General features: G+C 39.9%; 1 protein-coding gene across 1 annotated transcript in view; it reads left to right on the top strand.

The window, feature by feature from the left end:
- Window positions 1-26829, top strand: part of ptprn2 (protein tyrosine phosphatase receptor type N2) — a 214128-nt gene that overhangs the window by 31035 nt on the left and 156264 nt on the right. Inside the window, exons 2-3 of the mRNA XM_053505462.1 lie at window positions 1174-1224; window positions 19034-19147. Of these exons, the coding sequence (XP_053361437.1) occupies window positions 1174-1224; window positions 19034-19147 (165 nt within the window). The remainder of the gene's footprint in view (window positions 1-1173; window positions 1225-19033; window positions 19148-26829) is intronic.

Genomic DNA, 26829 nt, shown 5'->3' with positions numbered 1-26829 from the left:
TATCTTGCTCTTTTTCCGCATTTCCCTATGTATAGCATGTAGGATCATGGGATATATCCGGTCCTCCAAAGCGTAAAATGAACATGAAAAAAAACAACTAGAAGTGATTTCCTTGGCGTTCTTTGGGTTTTGAACGCCAAGAAAAAGCATTTTTAATGGCGTATAAACGCGCAGCCGGACAAACGCACATCACCACTGAACACTCTCATTGAACACTCTCATTGACTCCTACGTGTAGAAAACACTCGCTGCTTGATCCGCACTCACTGGACGCTACAAACGCAAGAAAAACGCTCGATTTGAACGCCCGTATGAACAAGGCCTTACTCTTTCCTGTAATAAACCATTATTATATCATCTACATTATGTATCATTTATTGCGGCTAGTACAGTGTTTTACCATTTGTAACGTATGTATAGTTGAACAGTTTGTATAATGTGTTCTAGTTAGTATAGTTTATCGCAAGATGCATAGTTTATTACAGCTTGAACAGTATGTATAGTTATTATAGTATTTATAATCTATTATAGTTAGTTCAATTTATTATGGTATGTACAGTATATATACAAGTCAAGTCAAGTCACGTAGGCTTTTATTGTGACTTTGTAACCATATTACAGTTCAGTACACAATGAAACGAAATGATGTTCATCCAGGACCAAGGTGCTACATACAACATAAATTAACAGAACGAGCGATAAGAAACCCTAATTAGCTACAGTTCAGTACTGTGAGTACAGTTAATAGAGTTTATTACTGTAAGTACAGTATATACAGTAGTTCATGAGACAAACTTTTCCGTGGTGCCTGTTGCTCTCAGCACACACATGAAGGTCAAAGTTTTATTTATTTATTTATTTATTTATTTATTTATTCGGGTTTTATTCAAGCTTTCTCTCAGTCGAGTCCCCTGCTGCAGGGAGACGAGCTCATCTCCCTCACACCTGCTTTTAGGCTCGGTGTGTTCCTCCCACCGCAGACACAATGACAATATTTACAGTACGTGTCAGAATCCCATTACGTTTACAGTAATGAACAAAGACTCGCGTCTCATTAACGCGTGTACACGCTGACCTTTAATGCTCTTCAGTTTGTCAGCTCGTTATAAATACCGCCGTGCTCCGTCCTCTAATGGTGTGTGTGTGTGTGTGTGTGTGTGTGCTTGTTTTCAGGCTGCCTGTTCGAGGATGATCTATGTGAGCCTCATGAGTTTTGCATCAATGGTAAGTGCAGCTCTGCGTCTTTGAACTTCAAATGTTCTGTCGAGTTCATCAGATTCCAGCTATTCGGTTTAATATGTTATGGTTTCCATAGTAACAGCTTGTTCAAAGGGACTTACGACACGTCTAATAGTTGAAATGGGGATGTTTATGGAAGGAGTCTCCAGTGTCGGAGGTGATTTTATGTTTTCTGATATGGTCAGTATAGAGGACTGAGACTGAGACACGCGCAGGCCACGCCTCCTTCGTCTTCACCTTCTCGCAAATTGATTCTGATTCAGGAGCGGTTTTGTTGACTCTGGGTTTTTCCTTTTCATGTTTGTCGGTGAGACCCCGGCTCTCAGGCAGTTAATTGATCACTTCTGATGCCGGTTGCTCAGAGCAGCATCATGCCCCGTGATTTCCCCAGTGTTGTGCTGCAGCGTGAAAGTGATTTATGCTGGAAAAAGAAATACCAAAAAAAAAAAAAAAAGATGCACAGCAAATCGTTCGGCTTAATTAAAGGAGTGCAGTGAGGAGTAGCGGCCCGAGCGCTCTGGGAGTTTCTCCAACAGAAAAATAATATGCAGATGCACTCTCGGGGAGCCGGAGCCCTTCCTCTCTGCTCGTCCCTGCCTTTGTGCGTGCGCTTTATCAGTTGGTTAAAGGAGTGAATAAGAATGACGTGTTTTTGTCGGTCTCGGAGGTGCTCCGTTCGGGCTTCCTGCCAGTGCGAGGCTTTGTTTAGTGAACAGATAACATAAAAGGAAGAGCGCACGAGGAGACTGAGCGAGATTAGCCGCTAATTGCCAAGCGCGTCTTCCTTTCTTTCATTCTTCCTCGGGGCTGTTTATTTCTTCCTTTATTTAATTATTTTATTCATTCGTGAGATGTGGAATGAATAAATATATCCGAAAGACTTTCTCCAATGTTAAGTTTTGTTGAGCCAGTGAGCATCAGATTCCTGATCTGGACTGACAGGAGTGGAACGTCATGTGATCTCCGGCCTCACGCTGTGACTCCTGGGGTTCCAGATGTTTTTCTGATCACTATTTTTGTAAAGAGTGGCTTTTTGAGTTAACCCTTTAAATCATGGAAAAGCTCTGACGGAGTGTATCTTAGGACTTCTACATGCTCTGGTATAAGCTTTTTGGCCATTTTCATATGCTGTACCTATGTGCAATACTAACACACACACCTTCAGGGCTGTGCATGCGTGATTTTATACAATGTTCATGCTGCCTCATGTTTGGTGGAATATATAAAAATATATATATTATGTACAGTGTATATAAGTTTGGGCCAATCAGATAACTTGCATGTTTACAGGAACCAAGGAAACTGGTTAGGCTAAGAACATGCCAGTAGTTACACCAGTGAATAACAGAGCAGCAATGCAATAACAATGCAGATAAATACTTTCATCCTAAAATACTGTCCTTTTTTTGATTGCCAAAAAATATGTATTTTATATATATACAGTACGATCACATCCAACCTAGTGTTAAACTGTTCAAATAAATACAGTAAATAACCCTGTATTACCCAGAGGCTGCAAACTAAAGCCTGGGGTTTAGTCCGTGAGGAAATCTAGTTTGGAGCGTTTTGCTACTGTCTACTTTAATCAGACCTCACGGAGCTGGACGCCATTCTGATTTAACCACGCGTCCTGTGCTGCTTGGCGGAGATCAATAGAGTGCGTGGGTGGAAAATTCACCGAGATCCTCCAAGCAGCGAGGAGTTAGCCGAGAGGAGTTAGCCGAGAGAGGTTTTAAAACATGCTGTGGGTTTTGAAAAAAATATACCAGAGACATCAGCAAATCCGCTATCAGTGATGACATCGCCAACTCCGGTCTGGGCAACGCATACTGTACTGTATATTATTTTTAAATAACAAACAACCTCGCTTATCAATATTTTTGTGAACTATTTTGTAAATGTTTCTGATGTATTCAACAAAAAGTTCTATCGGAGATTTATAAAAGTTTTGCTGGTCATTTTTATCTTCATGCGTCTATAAGGATACGAGACAATCAGGCGTCCACTTTCATAACAGAGATAATGAATGTCCAATAAAAAAATGACAAATAGATAACAGTAGGTATGTGTGAATCTTCACAAACTTGCTCTCTTTTCTTCTCTGGCTGTCTGTTTTTCGAATAACAAAGAGACCCTGAAGAAGACTTGGTTCTGAGGACTTTAGAATGATGCTTGAAATTAGTCCATAAGACATCTGGGGTGTTAAGATTGGGTCCTGAAGATTTCCACAGTACATCTGAAGGTTGTATGGTCCTGAAGATGTATCCACTGTGGAGACACACTAACTTGCCCTTGTTTTACAGGGTGCCATCACTTTTGTCCTTTGACCAGCAAGCAGATATTTGCCTAAACCTTTGGATCCTGTCTTTTAGCTACACCCCTTCTGTCCTACTGACTGTTCCAACTTCAGACTTCTAAACTTATCAATTTTCTACATGGTTGCATCATTTCAAAGACAATGTTTTTTCTTTTCGCAGAGTTTAACACCCTATCTACAGTGTCTCCACTCTTTTTGTCTCAAGCAGGACTCATGCCAAGCCATCAAATGTGTTTAATTCCCAGGAAGTGTGTGCAGGTACTGACAGCTGGCTGTGGAAACAATCAGCAGCAGTCCAAACAATTCAGGATTCATTGGGTCTGTGAGATCACTATTGATTTTCTTTAAGTGTGTGTGCCTTTGTGTGTGACTGGGAGTGTTTTTCTAAAGTAGGACCAGGGACTTTCATCCTCAAGTTGCACACTGCGGTCTGGTTATATCTGAATTTACCACATGGTGGAACTGCTACAGTAGATACCTGATTTTAGCAAATGAGGTAACCGCTAGATAATTAAATTTACCACAGGGGATTACTGCTAGATAGCTAAAGTTATCACAGGAGGTATCTGCTAGATAGCTAAATGTACCACAGCAAGTGACTGCTAGATAGATTAATTTACCACATAAGGCAACTGTGGTAATATTAATTAATACATTTAGGCATTTGGCAAACGCTCTTATCCAGAGCGACTTACATTTTTATCTCATTACACATCTGAGCAGTTGAGGGTTAAGGACCTTGCTCAAGGGCCCAACAGTGGCAACTTGGCGGTTGTGGGGTTTGAACCTGGGATCTTCTGAACCTTAGTCCAATGCCTTAACCACTGAGCTACTCCTCTATTAACTGCAAATAGATTATTTAACTAATAAGTAAATAGATAGATAGATTTATTTACCTCAGCAGGTTAATGCTACATAACTGAAGTTACCACAGGAGGAACTATTAGAAGGTTGAATTTACCCCATGAGGTAACTACTAGATAGATTCATTTACCATAGGGGATTACTGCTAGATATCAAAATTTATCACATGAGGCGACTGCAAAACAACTGAGTTTACCACAAGATGAACTGAAGGTTGAATTTGCCACAGGAGGAAACTGCTAGATAACTGACTTTACCACAGGTGTAACTGATAGATAGCTGAGTTTACCACAAAATATTACTGCTAGATAGATCTAATTACCTGTAGAAAGATTAATTTCCACATGAGGTAACTGTGGTAAGATCACCCAGATAGCACAGGTAGTTCGCGGAGACTTCTGCTAAAGAGCGTATCATCTGGTAAACATCGCTTGTTCGTTTTTTATATATATATATATAAAATCTGGAAATACGTAGAGTGGAGAAACACCAAAGGAGAATAAACCAGAAGATGGCGGTAGTGCAACACTTACGGATGCAAGCCGCCGTTAAATTTCGAAGAAGAAGACGAGTTTGTTGAGAAGACAAACGTTTGACGGGCGTGTGGAAAAGGTAAGCAGGAATTAATTCCCATCTTTCTAAATAGAAACCAAATACTGAACATAAATGTCACCTGCTGTTTAGCGATGTTTAGTCACGTTATTTTGGTTTAAACTATTTCTTGTATTTTTAATCACACTTAAAATACCGAGGGTTATACGCGCGTGCTTAATCTGCGGTTCGGTTCTGGTTTCGGTCTGTTCTCATGAGTTGTGAAGCGAGAGGAAGAAAGTATAAATATTGTTCATTTGATAAATTAAGTATCATGAATTTTAATTGAATCTATCTCTGTATTTTTCCACAGGAGTTTGTGAGTGAAAGTGTCCTGTCTGCATCTGACTTCAGGAGTTTCCTGACCAACTGTCTCTAACGGTCATATTTAAAAGTCATAACGTACAGTTATAAAGTACAAAACGTTTCTGTTGGTGTTCAATTGTTTTTCTATGATTAATACTTATTTGTGGTGTTCTATGTTTTGTACATCTTTTCAAATAGAGACTTCATTTGTAAGTTGCTGCTGGTGTAAAACATTAAATAAAAAATAAAAATCTTCGTTTTATCCCGTTTGTCTTGTGCTTCCTTTCTTCACAGAATTTTGTTGACCATGGTTAATTATAAATAACATTTAATTAAAATAATGGAAGGGGGATGTTTTAATAAAACGACGTCTACCCGACATGAATCAGACCTTTGGCAGATGTATGAACATCTGATTAACATCATCTAAAGAGCGGATCAGGGTCGTTTTTTAAAATTAATTTATGTCTTAAATACGTAGGCTAAGTGTCGTTCACGGACGTCTCGGCGACGTTTGTGTGCTATTTGGGTAATCATTAATTGTAGATAGATTAATTAACTGATAGATAGATAGATAGATAGATAGATACTGTAGATAGATGAATGGATAGATGGACAGATAGATAGATAGATAGATAGATTAATTTACCACATGAGGCGACTGGTAAGATTAATCATTAACTGTAGATAGATTAATTAACTGATAGATAGATAGATACTGTAGATAGATAGATAGATAGATAGATAGATTTACCACAATAAGCGACTGCTAGATAACTGAGGGTACCATAAGAGGAACTGTTAGAAGGTTGAATTTTCCACATGAATTAACTGCTAGATAAATTCATCACATGAGGTAAGTTAGTTGAATTTACAACCAGAGAAAACTGCTACATAACAGACTTTAACACAAGTGTAACTCCTCAATAGCTGAGTTTACCACACTACGTTACTGCTAGATAGATATATTTAACTGTAGAATGATTCATTTACCACATGAGGCGACTGCTAGATAAATAAATTTAAAACAGGTTAATGCTACATAACTGAGGTTACCACAGGAGGAAGTGTTAGAAGGTTGGATTTGCCACAGAAGGTAACTGTAGATAGATTAATTTACCACATGAGGTAACTATTAGATAACGTAAGTAATCCCAGGAGGTAACTGTTAGTTGAATTAGTGAGACATTTCACAAGCTCATCAAGTGACTATTCCATCAGTAGGTGATAGTTCTTGTCTCATTTTATCATACACAGAATATATCAAAAACAAAAAAAATCAAACCCTGAAAATTATATTTAGAAGTTTGTTTTTTAAACTTTATTCCTGTTTTGTTGCAACACAATCTCGCTTCTCATGTTACGTGTGCTGATTGACGTAGCCTTGATATTTTGTGTCGTCTCAAAAGAAGCTGCGCATTTTTTCGCTGTGATTGCTGTTATTGCCGAATTTTTGCAGTGAAGGATGTTGTGTAAGAAATATTCAGAATATTTTTTCAGAGATCTTTTTTAAAACAGATTCCCTTTCCCCATGCTGTCAGGTTTGATTACCAGCTGTGTTGTGCAGGAATCTCGAAGGGCAGAACAAAGGCTAATCACTCTTCTTTCTAAACATTTCAGCTTTCATTTACTTGTTCTGGTTCAGCGGCTGGATGTCTAATTTTCTGCTCTGCCCTTGTATCTCTGTGGAATGAAGAAATGCGGCGTTGAGGCAACACTTTTCACACAAACAGGCTGGTGTGAAAGATTTCTGGAGTATACAGTATATATATATATATCGAATACACTCAGAATCTATTGGTGCTGACGATTCCAACTTTAAAAATTAGAGTATTGTAGGTATGGTTTGGCCTGTTGTTAAATGATAAGTTTATATCAATATAAGTCAAAAACTACCATGTAACCGTAGACCTTTAATAATAATAATAATAATAATAATAATATATAGAACTTTCATTATATGAGGATGAACTTGCTTAGATGCAATGCTTTCAAAAATCCTTCAACATTGATTTACATAAGACTCATTCACCGCTGCAGTAAAAGCCCGGTGTAAATCTCCCAAGCAGATGACTGACAGTCTAAAAGACAGCAGGATCTTGTATCACTTCATCGCTGGATGAAAAGTTCTACCTTTTCAATGTCTTTCTTTTCATTAAAAGCTCTCGGGCTTTATGGAATGTCTGTGCACTTATTGACCTTAGCCTTTTACACAAATCTCTCATCTCATTATGAAGCATTTCCCATGACTGCAGAGCAGAAATGATATAGTAACACCCGAACACAGAGGTGGAGGTAGTAAAGTACACCATGTTCTGTCATCACAGCCATAGTGTTAAAGCGTTCGAACAAAAGTTTCCCATTTTTATAAATCGATTTAGGGTTTGATGCACAAGCTCATTTTTGTGGAAACTGTAAGATTTGCTAAATCTTTTAACATTGTGTTATTTAAAAGGGTTATAAAAAAAGTTGAAACACCATGAGTGGCCAACAGATATTTATATTTACACTGTTATAGTAACTTCTGTTTAGAGTCTAACTAAACAGAATAAATAACTTCTGCTGAGTCTAGACCTGAGCGACTGATCAATCTCAGATCGTAACACTGCCTCCAGAGGCTTGTACAGTGGACACTATGCATGATGGGTGCATCGCTTTATGTGCTTCCCTTCTTATCAAGACAAGCCTATTGCTCTGGAAAAGGCTCAATAGGTCCATTATTTTCCGAAGTCTATTCTTTATGCTGTTCAGCAAATGTAGCAGGCGTCATTGACTTAAAATCCAAAACAAATCCAGAGATCAGATGAAGTTCACACAATCTATGCAAGTCCAAGGAAATACACAGTAACACAAGTAACCCATATGGGGCTGGGGTAGCTCAGTGGTTAAGGCATTGGCCTACGGATCAGAAAATCCCAGGTTTAAACCCCACAAGCACCAAGTTGCCACTGTTGGGCCCTTGAGCAAGGCCCTTAACCCTCAACTGCTCGGATGTGTAATGAGATAAAAATGTAAGTTGCTCTAGATAAGAGCGTCTGCCAAATGCCTAAATGTAAATATGACTGGCTGAGGAACGACTAAAGAGCTCCAGTTGATAAGGTGCCATTATCACACAGGCTAATGGACAAGACCAGACATTTAGTATAACACAAAACAAGACATTACTTCTAGCAAGATCCCATGCATACAAAAACTATAAAAGCAAAGGTTTAAATTTTCTCTCAGAAACTTGGCTGCAGTACCGAACACATTGTACTTTATTAACTGAAAGCTTTTAGAGTGGTTTAAGAAATATTGTATACAGCAGTGCATAAGATATTAAAAAAGTGTTCTCGGTGTTACACTCAGACTTTTAGACCTGTCAGTGTTTTAGCTGCTTACATTGCTCTTTTTCTTCTTTTTTAACTTTTTGTTTTTTTAATGAAGCACAGTCCTGATTTAAATAGCCAAAGTGTCCATGGTGTGGGAAAAAAATATATATATATAATAAAGAAAATCCCTGTGGCCCTCCAGCAGCAGAACTAATTTAATGGCTCAGTGTGCATACAGAATTCTTTAACAAGCTTATTCAAGTACGTCTGAGAATGACAAGGGTTTATCTCAGGTTATTTGTGCAATCAAGTCTGCTCTGATTCACACACCTTCATTGCCCCATGGCACAATTTCTCTCCACAATTCGATCACCTGGCGATCCACGCCCACTAGTCATCAGCAAGTAAACCGCAATATCATCAGCTCCCAGGTCCTATTAGTCCCACGAGACTACAATCATATCACATGACTCGGTCACATGCTACTACCCTGCTGTTGATTACACTCACCCTTACCCTTGACTATTTAGTGAACCACTCTCCCAAACATACTGTACATAAGCTCACAGATGATCATGATTGAATAACATTGTTTTGATTGACATATGGTAAGGGTATGTCCCTCCCACTCGGGAAAACATGTCCTGTCTCTTGCTTTTGAAATGGATATGGCTGACAGTTAATTGACAAAAATAATTGTACGTGTATTGTAACATAGTTTTACCATGAAGTGACATCTTAACCGTTTGGAAGGGGTCTGTTAAAAAAATAAACACTGAGTGTTGTCACTCATTATTGCCACAAGGAAACAAAACAAACAAGTAAGACTTAATCTTTCATGAAGTAACTAAGAAATAGACCACAATTAGCTATAATCTATGAATCCTGTATTTTATTTTGAAACCCTTGAACTAAAGCTGAAAGTCAACATTTCAATCATCTTGATTGCTTTATTTCAATCCATATCCATAGTAGTGGTGTACAAAAGTAAGGAAAGTGTACCACCATTTGTTGACACACCCATACAGACCTTGATAAAAGGAACAAGATTGAGAAACTCAAGGCAAACCAACATGGACGCAAGGAGAACATCCTGGACAGTTTAGACACGCACCACCAGAGGGCAGCCTTTCTAAAATTTGAATGACTTGTGGCTAGTGTTGTTTTGATTGACATATAGGAGAGAGTATGTCCCTCCCAGTTGGAAAGCATGGCTAGTGTCTTGTTTCTTATCTACAGTTGATAGTTTTTGGGAGTTGAACTCACACTATTCCAATGGACAGCTTTTTTTATTTTCTTATTTTAATTAGCTTTAAAACACTTTTTGTTTGCTCCTATATTCCCAATAGATAGTAGTGTAGTGGTTTGCACTGCCATGTTGCACCTTCAGGGTCTGGGTTTGATTCCCGGCCAGACTCGATTCCTGTCTCTGTGTGCATGGAGTTTGCATGTTCTCCCCATGCTTGGTGGGTTTCCTCCCGGTACTCTGGTTTTCTCCCACAGTCCGAAGATATGCAGGTTAGGCTTATTGGTGTTAACAAAATGCCCATAGTGTGTGTGTGTGTGCCCTGTGATGGATTGCCACCCTGTCCAGGGTGTACCCTGCCTCGTGCCCTAAGTCTCCTGGGATAGGCTCCAGGTCCCCGTGACCCTGAATACAGGATAAAGCGGTATAGAAGATGAGTGAGTGAGTAAGCACTCATGAGATCCTCAGGGTGGAACACTAGACTGAAGTGTCCTCATCATGCCGGTCGGTAATAGAGGTTAGAGATGTGGAGAACACTTTGTAAACTTTGACTCGCTCTCAATGAGTCTCTGAGTGAGGTTGGGTCTCGTTGATGAGGGGGGTAAAGACGCCGCTGAGAGCTCTGAAGACACGCTCTGTCTGGTTTTTGAGTGTCAGAGATAAACATAGAAACTGTTGGTCAATGAATGGAATTTTTATTGCGTGCCACGCTGGAGCGGAGATCGTTATCATTCTGAGAGACGCTCAGTCTGTACAATCATCTGGAAAACCAATTACAGAAACGTCGGACTTGTCTGGGATGAAAACAAGCAGTGTAGAGCGGCTAAGACAGCTGAAACATTTCTGTAATTGTTCTTTGTGTGTGTGTGTGATTATAACTCCGTCTTGCTCAGTGATCACTAATCACCGCGATAGCAATCTAGTGTTTGACGTTATATGTGATATTAAAGCCATATTATAGAAATAATATACAATAACAATAATAATAAAAAAAGCAATAAACGAAGAAGAGGATTCGCAACGAATTAGACACTTTATCATGTTATAAAACGATATAAATTAAATGCTAAGGTGATGAGAGACATGCTCAGGTGATTTACATGGATATGTCCATATTTATTGTTATGATCAGAGGTAAGTTTAGGTGTTTCTAGCTTTTCTCACTGTTTTATTCGTATCCAACTATTCAAGTGCAACTAATGACAAGTAAATATTCAAACAAACTGAGAATTTGTGGCCTGATGGACTAAGCTAGGCTGAGGTAAGCTAATGAAAATTATGTGAATATGAAACAGGAAGTGGAATAAAAGCTAATGAGTTGGACCATACCAGTTTCCTATGTAAGTATTGATGCTTTTTCCTGGATGTTAAAATGATGTTAAAGTTCAGATGTCTTCTTTTTCTTCTTCTTTTTTTTTTTTTTTTTACTTTTTCTTCTTCCACAATGCTTCTCCATCACTTTATCCAGACTCAGACAGAAATAATATTACAGCACAAATCGCACTGGATATTTTTCCCGAAGCCAGATCGCATTAACAGAGCTGCTTAGATCTGCGGAGACGAAAGGACGAGAGGGCCGTAACCAAGACGGATTATTTGTATCAGTGTCAGCAGCCTGAGGGATCACCACCAGCGTAATTCTATTTTATCACCAGGAGCTCCTGTGCAGGTCTGGTTGCAATAATATAAAATAAAAAAAAACTCGTACAGAAATCGTGCTTTAGAGCCATGTCACAAAAGACTTAATTTATCTCCTCAAAATAAATAGCAAATAGATAATAAGAGGTTTAACACTAAACTTTGCAATTAGTCATAATTCATCATCGGGAAGCACTACTGTGGGTGCTATAGCAATAATATGACATAGCGAAGAAAAATGTGCTCTACCAAAGAGTTGAGCTCAACATTACAGGATGGAGGTAATCAAACATCCAGTCCCGGCAACATCCTAAACACCTTCACCCTGTAATGGTGTTTGATCACCTTCACCCTGTAATGGTGTTTGATCACCTTTACCCTGTAATGTTCAGCTTAACTGTTTGGTAGAACACATTTTTCATCACAATATCATATTGAAAAATGTTTTGAACCTTAGCTAAATTATTCCATCTTTTCCATTTGGTTGAGGTATGCCATGATAAAAACACAAAATATTGGCCTATTTATACAGTGTGTGCCTTGCTTTAAAGCATACTGCAAAACAACAACAACAACAACAACAACAACAACAAAACCTATAGTGGATCCCATGCCTAAAAAAACCCAAACATTTTAACTGTTTTACCACCACACCCAAGTCTAGTATTTTTTTGTTAAACCCTTTGAACTTGATATAAAAATTTACACTTTAACCACATCTTAGTTACCTTATATTTAAAATCCTTTTATTGTGGTATCTGAAAAATCCAATAACTGGGTTACAGTGCCCCTGGAGATAAGGGCCAACAACAATACATTTGTACACCCATACACACCCCAGGGGCAAGTTAGCGTCACCAATTTTCGGGAAAAGAAACAAAATTAGAAACTGAAGGGAAACCAACACCAACATCACCAGTTCACCATGCCACCAGAGGGCACACTTTTATAAATTAAAAATTTTAAAGACCCTTCATTATATATATATATATAAAGCACAGGCTGACAGATATTCAATGTGAAGCCGTGCAGATTGGCTAGACTTGTTTCTTATGTCATGAGCTCAGGTCGTGGCTGAAGGACAGTGAAGCTGTGACATGACCACAGTACCCTAATAAAGTAATACGGACATAAGTGTAATGCTTGATTATATACAATAAGGCATTAAGTTGAATGTTATCGTATAAGACAAAAACAAACAAATAACTAAACACAGGTAAGGTGTTAGGTCAGGGGCGGAGACTAAACCAGGAAGTGTTATGACGTTTATCGTGGTGTTCATGATTATTGATCGTATTGAAATCTTTGCCGTGATAAGTTTCATTTATAAAATCCACGGTCAGCTACACTCCCAAACATTTAGCATTTTTCTCAACTATTTTCAGTCTTTCTTTCTTTCTTTCTTTCTTTCTTTCGTTCTTTCTTTCTTTCTTTCTTTTCATTAGTTCAGCTCACCGCTTTGCTTGTTTTTTATGATTGATGATCATTGTCATTGTGAAGCTGGAAAATGATTCTAATGCTAATGCTTGTTAGGTTTTTGGGAAGCTGTCTGAGAAGGGTGCGTTGTCTCCTAATGTAGCAAACTGCTGTTTTAGCATTTGTGAATATTTATCTAATATGTCTTTGATTGTAATTAAAATTGTGAACACAATGCCTGTTTTTTAGTCATAACCTCACGTTACTAAGTTCAATTAAAATTAATTCAATTTTATTTGTATAGCTCTTTTAACACTTGACATTGTCACAAAGCAGCTTTACACAATCAAAGGAATTATTTAAGTCTGTATAAAATGTGAATGTGTATGAATCAGAATGATAAGACTGTCTCTGATGAACAAGCCGAGGATGACGGTGACAGTGGCAAGGAAAAACTCCCTGAGATGGTAATAGGAAAAAACCTTGAGAGGAACCAGACTCTACAGTGAACCCATCCTCATCTGGGTGAAAACGAATAGCGGGGATTGATCTGCATAAAATTATGTGAGACTGAAAGTTCAGTATAACAGGTGGTGTGTTAAATTAAATTAAGTCCAGTTTGTTCCTGGAGGCTCAGGTAGACTGTAGGAAATTCCAGTTCAGAACTATTGAGCGACTGAAGTCACAGGTCCTCAGAGAACAGCTGTCTGCGTCAGTCGAGGACAGGACCATCTTTGTGGAAAAGTGGAACCATCCCCAGTCACCTCACGCATCCCAGGCAGACCACACGGGGGATCCATGCGACTCCAGGCAGGACTCCAGGACGAGTTAGACAGGTCCAGAGGGCAGAGGAGGTCTGGATCACTGGCAGCTCAGGAGCGACATGTATAGCTTGACAGAGAGATAGGAAGAGGAACAGAAGAGGGAAAGCAAAAGAGATGGAGAGATGGCAGTTAGGTATGGTCACAGTCACACAATGTATAATGTGAATGTATATTAACTGTAGAGTGCAAGCAGAGACTCCGGCAGAACTAACTATGACAGCATAACTAAAAGGGAGGAGCCAGAAGGAAACACAGACATGAGGGGGAACTGAGATGTAAAGCAAACAATCACCTCACCGTCAGCAAACCTGAGTGATCAATGAGAGTGAGGAAGACAGCATCCAAACATACCAGTTCACCATAATACTCTACGTCCATGAGTCCCCCAGATCTGCTCCTTTACCTAAGGCTAATCTATTTATAAAAATGCTTGGCTAAATAAATAGGTTTTTAGCCTGGACTTAAACACTGATACTGTGTCTGAGTCCCGAACACTATTTGGAAGACTATTCCATAACTTTGGGGCTTTGTAAGAAAAAGCTCTGCCCCCAGCTGTAGTTTTTATAATACGCGGTACTGACAAGCAGCCTGCATCCTTTGATCAAAGTAGGCGTGGCGGTTCGTTAGACACTAGCAGTTCACTCAGATACTGCGGCGAGAGACCATTTAATGCTTTATACGTCAAGAGTAGTATTAAGTACTAAGTGTCCACTAGTGTCCCCATGACAGAGTTGTACAGGGTTATGGTGTGGTAGTACGGGTAATATGTGCTAAGAAAGTGTGTGTGTAACACAGCATGAAGTAAGAAAATTATAAAAAATGAGTGAACAGGTTTTGACAAAAGGAAAGTAATTATACATAAATTATTATTAATTGTATATATGTGTTAGGTTTGTGTGTTCATATATTCTTGCCACTGATCAACCGAGAACTCAGGCGCTATCGCATTTTGTACTGTTTGGAAATAATTTTTACCATATGCAATTCACAAAAAAATACATTTAGTATTATTTTAATTTATTTAATTAGTTACAGTTGAAAAAGATGATTTAAGATGAATAAAGTATAGTTATATGTTAGGTGCTGCTTGTTATAACATACTTATTACACTGTTGTTACATTGTTATTACATAGTTACTATATGTTTATAACACTCATTATCCTAATTTCCCTAGTTAGACCAGAAGGTTATCGGTTCACATCCCCAGGGTAGAGTCTTGACTTATCAACACTTCAGCTTTATAGCTTTAACATCTCTGACAAAAATGTTTAGTAACAAGTTGCAGAGCTTTTTATTCAACTTTTAGATTTTGTTTTGTTTGTTTGACACATTGTGTACTCAGTTTAAAATTTTAAGTTGACTCAACGTGTATTTCAGATATTTAAGTCAGCTCAAGTAGTTATTGGTTGTGGGTTCAAGTGATAATATTTCTCTAGGGTCTAACTTTTCATCTACTCAAAAAGGTATATTGTCTACCATTTTAGCCCATTGATGCAGTTTTTGTTAAATGATTGTTTTTTCTATAAAACACACAAACATTAATTCACAAAATCCATTTTATTCTTCCAAAACTAGTCAAAGTTAAAACAGTGATCTGCATAAAACAATAAAATACGTGTTCTATTTTGCTTAAACCTGGACCCCCCCCCCCCCCTCCCACCTCCCCCCAATGAGTCAGACACAAAAAGAAAGAGTCTATGACGACAAGAGTTGGTTTCTCAGCATGTCAATCTGAATGGACCGCGTCTCTCCAAGTCCAAAATGATGGTTAGAAATGGTTTGGATGAGTTCATAGGTGTATGTCCAATCCTGGTGGAATTCAATGTTCAGAGCACAGACCCGACCAAACATCACTCCTCACACAGACGTTGTCTTTTTTTTTTCTTGGCTTTAACATTCCCTAAAAATCCTTTTAACAGTCACACCGGCCTGCTGTTTCGAACAAGGTATATATTCACTTCACTGATCACATGATACGAAGAAGCGAAGCGATTGGCTCGTCTCAAGTTTTACTTTAAAACCTGACGCCTAAGTTTTTAAATTAGACCTTTTGTTATGGACAGAGATTAATAATCTACCAAAAGTTTGCATTTTGCTGAGAAACTGCTCATGTAACGGTTGAGTAGTAGTTACATCATTACCACACAGGAGGACTGAAGAGACCTCTGACCTCTGTCTGACCTTCTCATGGTTATGCTCAGATTAAATTGTCTCCTAGTCTCTCCTGGTGACTCGTGTCTGGAGGTCGAATAAATACCAGTAAACATATCGATCCCTAAGTGACGTCTTAGTCTGACATGATGGACTCTTTCAGCACGGCGGCTCGACGACACAACTGATGGCGTTAGATTGTGATTGTCGGTCAGATTAAACAGATTTGCAAAAACAAGGGTTGCGATGGTGGTTATGAGATCGAGATTTTATAAGGAATAGAAGCCTGCATTACTAAGGTTGATGAGTTTCCTGTAATGGTACATCTTGAGGAGTTTTATTCCTTTAACGTCTTGGCAACTTGTTTGTCAATGTTTAAAAATGTGCATTAATTGAAGAAGAACACACATGGACACATCTGAGATCAGATCCTTTCCTGCATTAGACTGAACAGATCTATGTGTTATTCTATTCTTTACTATTTCTTTATGAACTAATAGACTTTATTCTGGATTCGCAGGCAGCGACTCAGCTTGTGATCGGATTCCAGTGTGTTTATCTATTTAATAAACCAACGAAAACATCATTAGATCAGATGTTGACTTTAATTGGACGCCTCTGCTTCCTGCTTTGTTGACTGTTCATCATTACGCCTCTCTTTTCTCATCGCATGAACAAACACTAATGCGAGAGTTTAATAGACTTTTACTGCAGAGACAGTGTTTACTTAGATCACTCAGCTCCCTCTGCTGTTCACACTGCGCTATTACACCCACACACTCAGTCACAGCCGTGTCTCTCCACCTGTCTGTCTCTTTGTGTGTCCAACTGTCTCTCTCTTCACCTCTCCACCTGTCTTTCTCTTCACCTGTCTGTCTGTTTACCCCTCCACCTGTCTGTCTCTTCATCTGTCAACATGTCTGTCTATTTATCTCTCCACCTGTCTGTCTCTTCACCTCTCCACCTGTCTTTCTCTTCACCTGTCTGTCTGTTCAGCCCTTTACTTGTCTTTTTCTTTATCTCTATACCTGTCTGTCTGTTTACCCCTCCACCTGTCTGTCCCTTCATCTGTCAACATGTCTGTCTATTTATCTCTCCACCTGTCTGTCTCTCTATCTGTCCAACTGTCTCCCTCTTTATGTCTCCACCTGTCTGTCTCTCTATCTGTCCAACTGTCTCCCTCTTTATGTCTCCACCTGTCTGTCTCTTCACCTCTCCACTTGTCTTTATCTTCACCTGTCTGTCTGCTCAGCCCTCTACTTGTCTCTCTCTTTATCTCTTTACCTGTCTGTCTCTTTACCTCTGCACTTGTCTTTCTCTTCGCCTGTCTGTCTGTTTAGCCCTCTTCTTTCTCTTTATCTCTCTACCTGTCTGTCTGCTTACCCCTCCACCTGTCTATTTATCTCTCCACCTGTCTGTCTCTCTATCTGTCCAACTGTCTCCCTCTTTATGTCTCTACCTGTCTGTCTCTCCACCTCTCCACTTGAATTTATCTTCACCTGTCTGTCCGCTCAGCCCTCTACTTGTCTTTCTCTTTACCCCTCCACCTGTCTGCCTCTCTATCTGTCCACATGTCTGTCTATTTATCCCTCTACCTGTCTGTCTCTTCACCTATTTACCTGTCTGTCTCTTCAGCCCTCTTTTTGTCTTTCTCTCTCCACCTGTCTGTCTTTTTATCTCTCTACCTGTCTGTCTCTTCACCTCTCCACTTGTCTATCTTCACTTGTCTGTCTCTATGCTCAGATAACATGTATAACTTTTAGAAGGTTCATTAAATCTTCACACAGTTGACGTGATGTTATGTAAGAGAATCATTAGTGTGTGAGTGACATATTTAGAAAAATATCAGCTGTGTGTGTGTGAGTGAGTGAGTGTGTGTGTGTGGGAGTATAGTGTTGGACAGGCTTTTGACAGATTTTTTTGCCAAAATGTCTTGCTCTTACACTGCTGGCGCTGTGTGTGTGTGTGTGTGTGTGTGTGTGTGTGTGTGTGTGTGTGTGTGTGTGTGTGTGCGAGTGTGTGCGCGTGTGTATTTAAGTAAGAGGAGGAGAGAAGCACAGCCGTGTCTATATTTCTAAATTTAAACTGTAATTAGTGCGGGATCAGTCCCGCAGACTTCCTGCTCAAAAACAAGCCAGGTGAGCAAGGTCGCCATGGAGACCGTAATGGTGATGACGTCATCCTGAAGGTGTTTGGATAGATAGTAAATAGACAGATCTGGGGTAAAGATTGTGGAGCCTAAATGTTACTAATGTACCTGTCATCTGCTTTTTAAAATCCATGCTCACGAAAGTGTTGCTCCGTCTCTCACCTGTCCGTCTCGTCTCCGTCTCGTCTCGTCTCCGTCTCGTCTCGTCTCGCACTCTGTCCCTGTCAGACATGGGCAGGAGACAGACGCCGTTGGCAGACGACAGGCGCTCGGAGACTGACAGTATCTGATCTCTGACGGTTACGCGGCCATTTGTATTCCTGCCGAGGACGGCTCCATTACCCAGAATCCTCCTGTTCTCAGACAGATAGCTGCTGAATTATGAAGTCTATCTTTGTGTTGCTAGGCAACAGCCTATAAAGTGACACCGCGTCTGTGGTGATGGGAAGATAAGAAAGAGGACAGATAATGCGTGTGAGTGTGTGTGTGTGTGTGTGTGTGTGTGTGTGTGTGTTTGTGTGTGTGTGTGGTCACGCTGATGACCTGAGCTCTTATCTAAAGCCTGTCAAAAAAAAAAGGAATACAGAATAGAGGGAGAGAGAGAGACGGAGACGGAGAGACATACAGAGGGAGTTATATGAAGTTAGAAACATTAAGGTGTGACAGTTAAGCGACCGACAGGTGAAGCAACTCAGATGAGGAAAGAGAACGACAGATAAAGTGACACATGTCTGTATCTCTGTCTCTTCATCTGTCTGTATCTCTAAACAGCTGAGAAGACAAGAATGTGAACAGACAGACAGACAGACAGACAGACAGACAGACAGACAGACAGGTATAGATCCTGATGTAGAGAACGACAGAGACACAGACATCAAACGTCCCAGCCTGTCAGGTTTCCACTCCAAACTATAAAATCTTATAGACATTAAACACACTGATCTTATGTGTGTGTGTGTGTGTGTGTGTGTGTGTTGCAGATGGAGTCTTTGGTCAGTGTCAGCGATTTCCTGTCTCAGATCTTTACACTTATGAAACATCTCCAGCAGCACTGCAGCGCCTGAGGAACCTGCTCCATCACCTCGTCCAGCAAGGTATGTCTTCTCCTTCTCCTGTCTCTGTCTCTGTCTCTAATCAGTGTCTCTGGCCTGACCACACAGAATCATCACACACTCCCATAACCCCACACCTCTGTCATGTTTGTCCTCTTTGTAAATTGCCCCAGGTTTCCATGGCAACACAGCACCATGTATTTATTTAATGCTGTTTTTTCGTCTCCGCCTCCTCCTGTGATTGGCCTGTTATCCTGAACATGTGCACCTCTCTTTTTGTTTCCCCTGAGGTTCCCCTTTGGTCTTATATACTTGTTCAGTTTCATACCTGTCTCTCTGTACGTCTCAAACTCAGTCCCATCTTGCTGTCTATGTCATGAAGGTATTCTGTCTCTCTTGGCTCCATCTGTCTGTCTTTCTGTGTCTCAATCTCAGTTCTGTCCAATTATCTGTTTCAGTATTTGTCTTTTTCTTCTGTTTGTCAAGCTGTCTGTCTGTACATCTGTCTGTCTCTTTCAATCCCAGTCATGTCTACCTTTCTGCTTAAGGACCTGTCCCTCTGTCTGTGCGACTCAATCCTGGTCATGGCTACCTTTCTATTTCAGTATCTGTCTGTCTCTCTGTCTGTCTGTCTCTCTGTCTGTGTGAGTCAATCCCGTTCCCATATAGCTGTTTGTTTTGGCACCTGTCTCTCTGTCCATCTCAATTTTGTTCCTATCTGTTTGTTTCCGTCTCTCTTCATTTCTGTTTATGTGTCTCAATCGAAGTGCTAGCTATTTGACTGATTGTTTACCTGCCTGTCTGTCTGTCTGTCTGTCTGTTTTCTCTTTTTCTTTCTTTCTTTCTTTTTAGTTTTTAGTTTTTTTGTTATTTCCATGTATGTTTTCATATGAACCTATTCAAAGTTCTAATAAGATTATTTCTACGGGAAGAATGCCAGTCTCTCTCTCTCTCTCTCTCTCTCTCTCTCACACACACACACACACACACACACACTGTTTTGTATGTGGTGTCCAGTTTTGTCAGGAGAAATCAACGTGGCGTTTCTTCCCGCATGAGGCTGTGTAGCAATCGGTTCCAAGGCTGACACACTTGCTCATCTTTTTCTTGGTCTGTCGCGTCGCTCTGTCATGTGGGCAGATGAAAGAGGGATGATGATAGGTTGAGTGCACTCCTCCATGGCCCAGGGAGATAGAGAGGCTTTTTAATGCCACGCTGTGTTAGAAGGGGAAAGTCTCTTCGTTCAGCTGTACTGAACAGATAGAGAAAGACAGAAACACCAGCACTACACACACACACAAACACACACACACACACACACACAAACACAACTATTTCGATGTTGCTGTTATATAAGAAAAGAAAAATCCAAATAAAATCAGGTCAATGTAAAAATCTGATATTGTTCAATTCCTTCTGATAGTCATGTTCAAGGGGTGCCATTACTTTATGCAGCCAGACATTTGTAACACTACTAACATGCACACACACTGTAATGCTACGTAACATTACACTGTTAGTACTGACGTAGTGTAACATTACTTATATAGTGTGTCATGCCTGACAGAGTGTAAGGGTACTGACACAATGCAGTATAACATGATTGATGATGTAATATCACTAACACCTTCTAACAACACTGACACGGTTTAACACCACTTACATACTACAGTGTAATACCCCCGGCACTACTGCAACATGGCTGACACAGTATAACAGTATTCACACAGTTTTACACCACTGACACAGTGTAACACCACTGACATAGTATAACATTACTGACACTAACACCAATGACACTATAACATTACTGGCATCATGTAACGTTACTGACACTTACACCAATGACACTACAAAATTACTGACACTGTGTAATGTTACTGACACTGACACCAATTAAACTACAACATTACTGACACTGTGTGACGTTACTGACACTAACACAAATGACACTACAGCATAACTGACACTGTGTAACGTAACTGACACTGTCACTAACACCAATGACACTACAACATTACTGACAGCATGAAACTTTACTTACACTGTGTAACGTTACTGACACCGACACTAACACCAATGACACTATAACATTACTGGCAGCATGTAACATTATTGACACTAACACCAAATGACACTACAATTTTACTGACAGCATGCAACTTTACCGACACTTTGTAACGTTACTGACACAGACACTAAAACTAATAAAACTACAATTTTACTGACACTGTGTAACGTAACTGACACTGACACTAACACCAATAAAACTACAACATTACTGACACTGTGTAACGTTACTGACACTGACACTAACACCAATGACACTGTAACATCAATGACACTGTATAACATTACTGACACTGAAACTAACATCAATTCAATTTAATTCAATTTCAATTCAATTTTATTTATATAGCGTTTTTAACAATGGTCATTGTCTCAAAGCAGCTTCACAAAGATGAAAGAAATAAAATAATATAATAATAATAATAATAATAATAATAATAATAATAATAAAATATTAATAATAATAATAAATTGTGTATGTGTGAGAAAAATGTGTCTAAATAATAACGAGATGAATGAATGAAATTTCTCTGATGAGCAAGCCAAGGGTGACGGCGACAGTGGCAAGGAAAAACTCCCTGAGATGGCAATAGGAAGAAACCTTGAGAGGAACCAGACTCAACAGGGAGCCCATCCTCATTTGGGTGATAACAGATAGAGATGATATAACACCATGTGTGTTATGCAGTTGAAAGTTCAATATAACATAAATTCTTTAAATTAACATGAAGTCCAGTTTAGCACAGGGATGAGTCAGTAGGTGCAGAGAGCAGATGGGGTCTGGATCACTGGAAGCACAGGAGCAGGATGTGTAGCTCCAATCATAATAAGGCAGAATTCAGCTGGAGCTGGTCCTTCTCTGGATGCCTTAGGATCCTCACAGGGTTGGCCTTTGTCTACTGAAGCTGGCACAATCTCCAGATGTCTCAGGATGGGTAGAAAAGTACAGAACAGATGGAGAGAATTAGCGTAGTTGCCATTCAGGATAGATGTACTGAAGTATGAAGTTATGGGATGAGTTACGCGTATGCCAGATTAAAGAGATGCGACTCGAGTTTCCTTTGAACCTGGGAAACTGTGTCTGAGCCCCGAACACTGTCTGGAAGGCTATTCCAAAGCTTTGGAGCTAAATATGAAAAAGCCATAATGACACTGTAACATTACTGACACTGTGTAACGTTACTGACACTAACACTGACAACAATGACACTATAACATTACTGACACTGAGTAACATTACTGACACTGACACTAATGACACTATAGTGAAATCGCAAATATGTGACATAGTACTACTACCGAATTAGTTACTGACCCAGTATAAGAGCATTGACCCTGTATTACCAAATACACTGCATGACTCTGGAGACAAAGTACCACTTTCAATACTGTGTAACACTACTGACACTGTATAACACTACTGACAAAAAGTACCCTTGTCCAACACTGAACAATACTGACACTGTGTAACGATACAGAAACTGTACCACATGGTATCAGTACCAATACTGTGTAACGCTACTGACACTATGCAACATTACAGACACAGTGTTAAAATACTGACACTATATAACACTACTGACACAGAGTACCACTTCCATCAAACACTGTGTAAAACTACTGACACTATATAACACTACTGACACAGAGTACCACTTCCATCAAACACTGTGTAAAACTACTGACACTATATAACACTACTGACACAGAGTACCACTTCCATCAAACACTGTGTAGAACCACTGACACTATATAACACTACTGACACAGAGTACCACTTCCATCAAACACTGTGTAAAACCACTGACACTATATAACACTACTGACACAGAGTACCACTTCCATCAAACACTGTGTAAAACCACTGACACTATATAACACTACTGACACAGAGTACCACTTCCATCAAACACTGTGTAAAACCACTGACACTATATAACACTACTGACACAGAGTACCACTTCCATCAAACACTGTGTAAAACCACTGACACTATATAACACTACTGACACAGAGTACCACTTCCATCAAACACTGTGTAAAACTACTGACACTATATAACACTACTGACACAGAGTACCACTTCCATCAAACACTGTGTAAAACTACTGACACTATATAACACTACTGACACAGAGTACCACTTCCATCAAACACTGTGTAAAACTACTGACACTATATAACACTACTGACATAGAGTACCACTTCCATCAAACACTGTGTAAAACTACTGACACTATATAACACTACTGACACAGAGTACCACTTCCATCAAACACTGTGTAAAACTACTGACACTATATAACACTACTGACACAGAGTACCACTTCCATCAAACACTGTGTAGAACCACTGACACTATATAACACTACTGACACAGAGTACCACTTCCATCAAACACTGTGTAAAACTACTGACACTATATAACACTACTGACACAGAGTACCACTTCCATCAAACACTGTGTAAAACTACTGACACTATATAACACTACTGACACAGAGTACCACTTCCATCAAACACTGTGTAAAACTACTGACACTATATAACACTACTGACACAGAGTACCACTTCCATCAAACACTGTGTAAAACTACTGACACTATATAACACTACTGACACAGAGTACCACTTCCATCAAACACTGTGTAAAACTACTGACACTATATAACACTACTGACACAGAGTACCACTTCCATCAAACACTGTGTAAAACTACTGACACTATATAACACTACTGACACAGAGTACCACTTCCATCAAACACTGTGTAAAACTACTGACACTATATAACACTACTGACACAGAGTACCACTTCCATCAAACACTGTGTAAAACTACTGACACTATATAACACTACTGACACAGAGTACCACTTCCATCAAACACTGTGTAAAACTACTGACACTATATAACACTACTGACACAGAGTACCACTTCCATCAAACACTGTGTAAAACTACTGACACTATATAACACTACTGACACAGAGTACCACTTCCATCAAACACTGTGTAAAACTACTGACACTATATAACACTACTGACACAGAGTACCACTTCCATCAAACACTGTGTAAAACTACTGACACTATATAACACTACTGACACAGAGTACCACTTCCATCAAACACTGTGTAGAACCACTGACAAACTGAAATACCAGTAACTGTTTAAAAACAGACAGTGAAAATCAGGAAAACACCCGAGAAGCATGCCGTCCCTTTCCTTGTCTCTCTCCGTCTATCATTTTCTTGTCCTTATGCAGTAATGTATTTCATCATCCTCTTCACCCGCCCTCCACATACCTGTCTGTCTCTCTAACTTCCTCTAATCTGTCTAGCTTTTCCGTCTCAGTCTATCCCTCTGTCTTTGCAATAGTCTTATTTATTTATCCCTGTGTGTTTCATCAGCTTTCCCTGTCACTGTCTCGCCCATGTCTATGTCTACCCCTCTGTCAGACAACATGCCTTGTTATACTGTGCGTCTCAGTCTTTCACTGTGTTTGTCTTTTTTAATTCATCACTCTGTCATCTCACTTCCTGTCAAGTTATCTGTCTTTCCTTTCGAACTAATTCTCGGTTGTGTTGTGTAGGGAACAATCTCGTCCACCAGGAGGCAGCACCTGTCTGCATGTGTGTGTGCGTGTGTGTGTGTGTGAGACCATGAGGTCCCGTCTCATACTGGCTTTCTGAATGAGATCTAAACAGTGTGGAAGGCTTAACGCCACCGTGTTTGGCAAAATTAGCGCTAATGGATATTCGTTGCGCGCGGGAGGCTGGCGTCTTACATGGGGTACCTGAAAAACAAATAAAGAGCGAGGGATCAGACGGAGGAGCGGAGGGACGAGAGGCCAAGCTCAGTTGTCTCTTCTCCTTCCTCTCCCTCACTCAGCTGCTTTCCTGATTTATCTTGGACGCAGATGGCATCTGATAAAAAATAAATAAAAAATTAGATAAAACATTCTAGCGTGTGATTGACATTTGGTGATGTTTTTTTTATTTCATATTTAGAAAATGTGTGTGTGTGTGTGTGTGTGTGTGTGTGTGTGTCTGTTCTGATCTCACAGTCCTGTGGTGTGACGTGTCCCTCTGCACTTACACACCTCTTCTTGTGTGTGTGTGTGTGTGTGTGTGTGTGTGTGTGTGTGTGTGTGTGTGTGGGTTGTTCTTGTCATCGAGCCGCAGGGCGTCGGGTCCATCAGCGCCGTCTTATCTCTTGTCTGGAGTAGAAATCGCGCAATTTGTGATGCAGACGCACAAGCGCACAATGACACAGGATCAATGGCAACGATTACCCTCGATGGGACCGCATTTATCATCCCTCACACACACACACACACACACACACACACACACACACACACACACACACACACACACACACACTCGTACCTGCTCTAAAAACATATAAACAAAAATACTAAATTACCTTGTGTGTGTGTGTGTGTGTGTGTGTGTGTGTGTGTGTGTGCAGATTTGTACAGAACAAGCAAACTGTAAATGTTCTCATTAACTACCTAATTCATTAATTAATGTCTGTTTATTTGTTCATTTGTTTATCAGTACGCCCTCAGGATTGATCAGCCTGTGTCAGCTATTCATTCTAACTCAAAGTGTGTGTGTGTGTGTGTGTGTGTGTGTGTGACGGAGAGAGAGAGAGAGAGAGAAGGAAATGCAGAAAAAAAGAAAAACTAAAAGACAGGAAAAATTGCAAGGCAATACTTTTGAAAAAGAAAGAGACAGAAAAAAATAAATATACAGTAGAGATAGAAAGACAGATTCTAAAGAGAAAGGGAGAGAAAGATATATTAGAGAGACAGACAGAGAGAAAAAGAGAAAGACAAATTGAGAGACAGAATAAAGAGAAGGACAGACAGACAGTGAGTGTAAGTGAGAGTAAATGAGAGACTGAACTCAACATGAGTATTGATGTGAATCTCTCTCTCTCTTTCTCTCTCTCTCTCTCTCTCCACTCGTCATCCCTCCATCTTCATGTGGGAGAACTGGAGCACCGACACTCAGAGTGCTCTAGCAGTGTAACGTCATCGTGCACGAGCCCAGGGGTCACTGTTAACCCCGACACCACAGATCTGAGGAAAGAACATGGCTCATCACTCCATCCTGTCCTTCAGTCTGTCTCTCAGTCACTCAGTCACTCTACTGCTTCCTCACTCTATCACTCTGACACTCTGTTAGTCTGTAATTTTCTCACCCAATAACTCCATCACTCCATCACTCCATCAGTCTGTCACTCCATCATATAAGTAAGCGATGATTCAAACAGGCCTTTCATACTGTCGCTGTATCAGTTTGTCACTCCATCACTCGCCACTAAATCACTCCATCATGTGTCACTCTATCACTCCATCACTCCGTCACTTAACACTACTTCACTTGCCACTCATCACTCATCACTACATCACTCATTTCTACATCACTTGTCACTCCATCGTCACTCCATCACTCGTCACTCCATCAACACCACATCACTCATCACTACATCACTCATCACTCAATCACTCGACACTACATAATTTATCATTCTGTCACTCTATCACTCCATCACTAGTCACTCCGTCACTCATCACTCTATCACTCATCACTCTATCACTCATCACTCGTCACTCCATTGACACTACATCACTGGTCACTT

Source organism: Clarias gariepinus, chromosome 1 (genome assembly GCF_024256425.1).
Source record: "Clarias gariepinus isolate MV-2021 ecotype Netherlands chromosome 1, CGAR_prim_01v2, whole genome shotgun sequence".
Taxonomy (NCBI): Eukaryota; Metazoa; Chordata; class Actinopteri; order Siluriformes; family Clariidae; genus Clarias; species Clarias gariepinus.
Note: the sequence above shows the minus strand (reverse complement) of the source record. Positions and strands in the feature narration are given on the sequence as shown.